This window comes from Numida meleagris, chromosome 1, assembly GCF_002078875.1.
Source record: "Numida meleagris isolate 19003 breed g44 Domestic line chromosome 1, NumMel1.0, whole genome shotgun sequence".
Classification (NCBI taxonomy): domain Eukaryota; kingdom Metazoa; phylum Chordata; class Aves; order Galliformes; family Numididae; genus Numida; species Numida meleagris.
The window spans coordinates 1,284,349-1,291,846 of NC_034409.1; the positions used below are offsets into that span (position 1 = coordinate 1,284,349).

The following is a 7,498-nucleotide window of genomic DNA, read 5'->3' on the forward strand; positions in this document are numbered from 1 at the left end:
GGTAGGGCTGAGGGGATCTGAAAGCCTTGGGTTGGGGCTGAGGGGGTCCGAAGGCCTTGGGGTGGCTGTCTGTAGGGGTGAAGGAGTCTGAATGCCCTGAGGTAGGGCTGAGGGGATCTGAAGGGCATGGCATGGCTGTCTGTAGGAGAGAAGGGGCATGAAGGCCTTAGGGTGCCTGCCCGTATGGCCGAGGAGTGCTCCCATCCCTCGTCGTAAGGGAAAGGTGGAAACCTCCGAGGCGCACCCCGCTCCATGAGGGAGCACAGGGCGGTAAATCCATGCAATCCATGCAACCCCATGCAATCCATACAACCCTATGCAATCCATGCAACCCCATGCAATCCACGCAACCCTCCCCCCCCTCACCCCCAGCAGGAAAAGACGGAGCCGGCTCCCCTGGGTGTCCCCGCTCCCCCTCCCCACGTTCCCCCGCCGCGCCGCTCACCCGCTCCCGGCCCTCGGGCCGCCTCCTCCCGCCGCTCGCCCATGGTCAGGGTTCGTTCTGCTCCGCTCCGCTCCGTCCCCTCAGGCCATAGCGCCCGCCCGGCCCTACCCCGCGTTGCTCCGCGGTCTCGGGGCCGGGCGGGCTGGGAAGGGGTTCAGGACGAACGGGGCGGCATTGCGGGACCGCAGCCCAGCGCCGGCCCCCAGGAAGGGGAAGGCAAAGCCGGGGAGGGAAGGAGAGGGCGGGCCGAGGGCGGGCGGCAAAGGGGTGAAAAAAACAGAAAGTGAAAACTGAACCGGAAAGACAGCGCGGCCGCGCCCGCGGCTTTCCTCTTCCCGCGGGTCAGCGCTGCTCGGCGCGGGGCCTTTCCTCTGCCATCCCTCGGTCCCTTCCCTCACAGACCTCAGCCCCTTCTTTCTCCACAACCCCTTCCCTCACAGACCTCAGCCCCTTCTTTCTCCACAACCCTTTCCCTCACGGATTTTTTCATCGCGGACTCCGGCCCTTTCCCTCAGTCCTTCAATCTCTCCCCTCAGCCCCCGGTGCAATCCCTCAGCTCGGTCCCAGCACCATTCTTCAATGCATTACCACTCTTTCTGGGGAGAAACGTTTACTAATATCCACCCTGAGTCCTCCCCTCACTCCCTCACTGCCTTCCTTTGGCCCTTCTCTTGGTGATTCCCTCAGCCCCTTCCCTTTTCCCCATCCCTTCAGTGCTTACCTTCAGCCCTTTTCTCACACCCATCTTTCAGTGCCCTCCTTCACCCCTTCATCCCCGCTCTCATCCCTTCCCTCTGTGCCCTCAGACCTATCCCCACTGCCCTCTGTGTCTCCAGGCCCCATGGTGGCTCTGGGGCCACCCCCGTACAGTGAGAGACATAAGGAGTGACTTGGTTGCCCTGTGTAAATAGGATTTTTTCCAATATATTTCCAAGCGTCTGGTCCCACGGGTTGTTAACCCCCCCAGGAATTTTGTTCCTCTTGAAAATATTGGAGAGCAGAGCCTGGGGGTGGTTTTGCCCCAAGAATGGGAGGAGCAAATGAACATTTAAGGAGAAAAAGTACATAAGTAATTCCGATAATAAGGAGCAAGGTGATCTGGGATCGTCCATATGCTTTATGCAAAGCATTATGCAATTGCATGTTGCTGGGGTGCCCAGGCTTTGGTTTAGCTCCAGTTGGGTATATTTTTGTGTGCTGGGTAGCTAGGATTCCATGAGTGGGCATGGTGGTGATGGCCTGACAGTTGGACTTGAATATTTAGAGGTCTTTTCCAACCGTAATGATTCTATGAGGGGGCATGGTGGTGATGGGTTGATGGTTGGGCTTGATGATTGTGGAGGTCTTCTCCAACCTTAGTGTTTCTATGATTCTCTGAAAAAAAGGAGAAAGACTAACGAGACGACAATGTGACAGCTCACTTGTAAGCCACTTCTTACTCAAGGCCTTGCTGCAGATCAGTATCATGCCGTTGAGGATATTTCACCATCTCAGCTTCTCACAGCCACGTAATATTTTGTAGAATCATAGACTGTGAATCATTTGAGTTGGAAGGGACCCTTTAAGGTCGTCTGGTCCAACTCCCCTGCAGTGAACAGGGACACCCACAGCTCAGGTGCTCAGAGCCCCGTCCAGCCTGACCCTGAATGTCTCCGAGGATGGGGCATCCACCACCTCTCTGGGCAACCTGTTGCAGTGCTTCACTACCCTTACTGTAAACTTTTTTCTCATATCCATCTTGGGGTGAGATGGAACCTCTGCAGCAGTTGTAAGGAAACGCAGATCCATAGAATTAGGAATTAATTCTGATGAGGAAAAGTAGGGTTCCTGGTGAGAGCTCCTTTCTCAATGATCAATTCCAATTTCACATTATGAAAGCACAAGGGATTGGAGGGAATTTTTGTCAATTTTTGGTTAGGGAGAGGAGGAACTGGAGCCTCTGGAGCTCAGGCACCATTTCTAACTGGAGCTTCTCTGTCGCTGGTTCTTCATGCCTTCTTGGGCAGGTAGACATGTGCGGTCTCTGTAGCAGAAAGGCCTGTGATCTAACATTGGTGTGGGCCCAATTCCTGGCAATTCACTATTTCAGCTTCTTTGAAAGAATGACTCATATAGTTCTGGTATATTTGAAAGTCTAAAATAAAGAAGTAGTCATCGGAGCACCTACTTCCACTTTTATTCAGAAGAAATAAAATGAATGAGACATGCAGGCGGTGTCGGTCATTTCCTCCTCAGAAGAGACAGAAAATAGCTGCAATGAAATGAGTCAACTGGGAGATGGAAGCAGCAGTTCCTGGAAACGATAGCGGCCCCCTGTGTAAAGATAACAAGCCAGAGATAAAGCAAATAATTTGTCTTGAGATCATTATTGGCTGTGTGGGGCAGCGTTAGGATTCCCAGCTGCTGTGTGAGGCGTACGAACCCAGCCTGTAGCACAGAATGATCCCTGCTTCCTGCTGTGTGTAAACTGGAGGACAGCAGAGGGCACAGAAACGTATGGAAACATTGGGCTGCCCCTTTTTTTTTTCCCTCTATTTTTTTTTCATTTATTTTTTATATATGGCCTCAAAGATAGGCTTGGCATTTTCTTGGTTTCTGAAGCCATTTGCTGGTTTCAGCCCAATGTGACAGCAATGCAATGGTTTCATAGACTCCTTTTATCCATTTGCTAGAACACTGGCGGCCTGCTGAAGCATCCTTCTTCCTCTCCTGCTTGTGGGGGCATCCAAAGTGGGAACTGCCCCTTTGACTGCTGTGGAAGGAGCACAGATGGGAGGAGGCTGTTTGTGGCTCAAGGTAATTCTGAATCAATATTTCTGTTTGGATGGACCTCAGGGCCAAATCCATCGGATTTGTGTACCCCATGGCTGGCTGGTAGCACTGATGCCCAGGTGTGAAAGCTCTTTTATTGGCTACCAGGACAAATTAAAGCCATTTCTTCTTCTTTTTTTTTTTTACCAATTTCTTATGGGCAAAACACATGGAAATCTCATGGGTGCCTTTTGATACGGTGCTGGATTCCTTGGTGGTCCTCTTCCCTTTGACTTGGGAATTGTTGGCTCAAGGCCTTCATCGAAAGGGAAAAGCGGGGGAAGAGAGATTTAGGGGTTTGGTTGACCTTTTTGTTAGCCCATTGTGTTTGGCCTTTTCTGCTGGAATGCTCAGAAAAAAAACTGCAGTTCTCTTTTTAAAGGCATCATGGAAGATTTGTGTGAAGGCTTCTGGGCATTTGAGAAGGGGTGGGAGCAGGCTGCTAACACAGCAATGGCTGCTGAAGGTTGAGCCCTCCTGGTTTAATCCAGGGGGACGGAAAGAGCTTTATTTCCACCCATTTCTGCTCTACTCTGCTTTCTGCAAATGAGTGTTGAACCAAACAGCAAAGAAAAAGATGGAAGCACAAAGTTGGGAGCATTTTCCAAGCCTACCACTCGTTAATTTCTGAGCAAATCCCAAATCATTCTCCACCTCCTGACATGCCCATTAATGACACGTTGCCTCTTGTGTTCGTTGGAAAATGCCCCATATTTTCATGGCAGTAAAACTCCAGCGGTTGCTCACGTTGCATTTGTGCAGTGTACATCTCCTGCAGTAAAGCACGGTTAAGAGCTTCAGTTTCTGGTTTGATTTATTCTTGTATTTGGTTTTTGGCTATTTTGGCATCTCGCAGCTTCCTAGGAAACCAACTTTTTGTTCGAGTTGCGATGACCAACACTCGAGTAATTCTAGCAGCACTGAGGGAACAGAGCCCAAATTGTTAAAGCACACAAACAACACCCTCCCAAAGCCTCCAATAAAACTTCAATTATTTTATAGTGGTTTTATGATGGCAAAAACACACACTGCAATGGCTACAAGGCCCAGCCAGGAAATGAGTCAAACCATTTCTTTTTAAAATCAAGTCCTTTCACCATTGATCTTCCAAGCTTCCTAAAAAAAAAAAATTAATAGCTGTGCTGCTTCCCCTTTTACTTGCAATGTAAACCTGGCAATCTCTGTTTTTATGTAGCAAACGTTACCTAAACGTGTTCCTCCTTACCAGGCACACAGCTGGAGCCAGAGGACACATACTCATCCCGTATCCAAAATGTTGCTGCTTGGTTGTGGCAAAACGTGAGGCTACAGGTACGAGAGCACCCAGATCTTCTGAACAGAATGTCTCTTGCAGTAATTAGTCCTGTAATAATAAAATAAATGAAGCATTTGCGACCATTGTTATTATCTTCAGAGTTGCTAATATACTGCAGAGCTGATACTGGCTTGCGTGAGGTTGGAGTAGGTCGTACCACTCTGTTAATTAACACTAATTACTGCAAGGAGAATGCATCCATTCCTACCTGGCACTGCCTGCTGTTCTGCACCAAGCACATGAGCGACATGGAAGTGGCAGCAGCCCCACCACTGCACTGAACAGAAGTTTCCCACTGGAGTTATTTCTTCCTTCTGCACTGGAAAGCTTGTTTTGCTCAAAATTAATGTGAAAACGTGCACTGCTGGAAAACAGATTTTTGTGTTGGTGTTTGTTCCCTACCTGAGCATCTGACCCACCCACAGCCTCAGTTCTCTCAGCTGGGAACAAGCATAGGGCAGACTTCCATTTTACAGGTGCAGTCACTGCAAAACAGTAAGAAGCAATAGATGATGCTCTAAAAGTGTCTTAAATGTCTTTTTTTTTTTTTTTTCCAAATTTATTTGTGGGTTCGCACTTCACGCTGCTGTGGTTGGAAGGTGGAAACGGGCGTTCCTTGGCTCACAGCATACCCTGCAGCACGGCCCCCGATAAAACACCTGATAAAGACACACACAAAAAAATGCAAAATGGACGGGCAGAAAAAAACACGAGCAGCAACTGCAGAAGCGGGGCTGACAGGTAAGTGAAGGAATCCTGCAGGAGCTGCCCCCAGAGGGAGGAGCTCTCCTTGCAGATCTGCTCCTGCAGATTGTTTGGGGCGAGGGTTTTTTCCTTGGTCTTTGTGTTTAATCCATTCCCTGTATCTCTTTCTTCACTTGCTCCAGCACTTTGGGGAGAATATCAAGGGAAGACTGTGAGAGTGCAAGTGAGAAGTAGGACGTGCATGACAGCTGACACACACTGCCTCTTTCCAGACCTGGATGTTAATGAGGAAAGGTTAATGATGCAATCACGTGGCAGAGGTCCAAGCTGCAGACAAAGCTAGCAAAACGAAGGTGCCGGTGTTCTGAGCCTGCAGCACAGCAAGCACGGAGTCAAGTTGCATTTCTCAAACCAGCATCCAAATTTAACTCCTTGCCCATGCAGTCCGCAGGTCTGGTTTCTCTTTTGGGTAAATGGCTTTGCCAGGGCAAAGGAAACATACAGGCACCAAATCCCCTTACGTAGCTACCTAAATAATTGGGAATTAGGACAACAAATGCTTTGTATTTCTGGCCACGAATACACAAGTGTAGGGTGGAAGGGGGAACTTCACTCTCAGGGGAAGGAAAAAAAAAAAAAAAAGGAGATGAGTGGCAGATAACAGCACAGACTGGGATCTTTTTCCTACATGGAGCAGGAGGAGAAGGTAAAAGATGTGTATTACATGGCACTATGGTTTTAGCCCTGGGTGACAAGATGGGAGAAGCAGAGAAGAATGTGCAAGAATTTAGGGCAGTGCTGCTTATATGCATAACCCCAGTGTGACGTGCTCCTACCTCCTGCAGTGTGGTTGCTGTGGCTTCTCCTGCTCTGTGATCCTGTGAGACTGCTCAGCAATTTGCTCCTGAACTGAAGGAAGGGATGTGCTCGGAGCTGTGTGCCCGCAGCAGGTGAGCTGACCTTGCATTTGTCTCCTGTGGCACTGAGACACCAGCAATTTATCGATGGCTTTGCCAGATGGGTACATGGCTTTTCTCTGCAGGTTCTGCTGCTGCCTCCGTGTGGGCACAGTTATTTAGGAAGCTTTGATAGAAAGATTTCCAAGACAGGAGGGTTGCACTCTAGTGAGCGCGTCGAGTGGGGCTCAAGGGATTCAGGGTTTATTTTCAGCTCTGCACTGATTTCTTGTTGAAATCTGTGGCAAATCACCTCTCTGTGCTTTTGTTTCTGCTGCCTTATCTACGTGTACATTTTGCCAAACAGCCATCACCTCCAACACTGTGCATACGCAGGACGAGAAAAAAAAAACCAACAGTGAGCTCATACTTTTATCCAAGCAATTAAATCTGTCAATGGAGAGGCCAGAAGCCCGGCTCTGCGCTCCGTGTTGCGTGTGTGACGTGCTGTTTCCAGGAGGTAATATAATCAATGACATAATTAACAAGGAACTTGCTCTGGTCCTGGTGATGAAGAGCAGCTCGCTCCGTGCCAGGACCGCTACGTTTGTGGTACGCACCACGTCCCAGTTGCCCCAGTTCTACCCACTCTCAGGGCTCCAACACCTCCCAGACTTCTTTTTGCTGCAAGAACTCCCCCAAACACACACGTACAAACATATACCTCATATATACCAGTACACACAGGACCCCCTCCCCACACCCCAGTGCCCCCCTACCCCAGGCCTAGTACATGCAGTACTCCCCACACCCCAGTGCCCCCCTACCCCAGGCCTAGTACATGCAGTACTCATTTGCACAAACCAGTGCCCACTGCATCGCCAGTACCCCTCTCTACCCCCCAGTACCCCCCAGTAGACTCACTCCCCTGCACTAGTCCCCATGGTACTCCCTACCCTCTGCGCCAGTGCCCCCAGTACCCACTGTGCCCACACACCAGTACTCCCAGTATGCCATCTCCCTACTTACCAGTACCTCCCACCACCTACAACAGTCCCAATACTCCCTCTTCTCATATACCAGTCCTCCCAGTATCTTCTCTTCCCACACACAGCAGTACCCCCAGTAACCTCTCCCCACTTACACCGCTACCCCCAATAGGCCCTCTCACACCAGTGCCCCCAAGTACCCCCTCTCCCCATACACCAGTCCCCCTAGAAACCACTCTGTCCACACACCAGTCCCCTCTCTCCCCATACACCAGTGACCCCAGACCCCTTTTCTCTCCACATACCAGTTCTCCCAGCACACCGTCTCCACACACAC

At 50.0% G+C, this 7,498-nt stretch overlaps 2 protein-coding genes across 6 annotated transcripts in view; one reads left to right on the forward strand and one right to left on the reverse strand.

Moving 5' to 3' along the window:
- Positions 1 to 725, reverse strand: part of FAM208B (family with sequence similarity 208 member B) — a 48,488-nt gene extending 47,763 nt beyond the window's left edge. For 3 of the 5 annotated variants that reach the window (XM_021384255.1, XM_021384257.1, XM_021384256.1), the window contains exon 1: positions 446 to 723. In XM_021384255.1, coding sequence (XP_021239930.1) covers positions 446 to 488 — 43 coding nt within the window. In that variant the 5' untranslated portion in view covers positions 489 to 723. Of the gene's footprint in view, positions 1 to 445 lie in introns of all 5 variants that reach the window. The other 2 variants (XM_021384254.1, XM_021384253.1) reach the window with 2 other exon arrangements.
- The window catches only part of ASB13 (ankyrin repeat and SOCS box containing 13), an 11,524-nt gene continuing 10,639 nt past the window's right edge, over positions 6,614 to 7,498 (forward strand). The window contains exon 1 of the mRNA XM_021384270.1: positions 6,614 to 6,692. Coding sequence (XP_021239945.1) covers positions 6,629 to 6,692 — 64 coding nt within the window. The 5' untranslated portion in view covers positions 6,614 to 6,628. The remainder of the gene's footprint in view (positions 6,693 to 7,498) is intronic.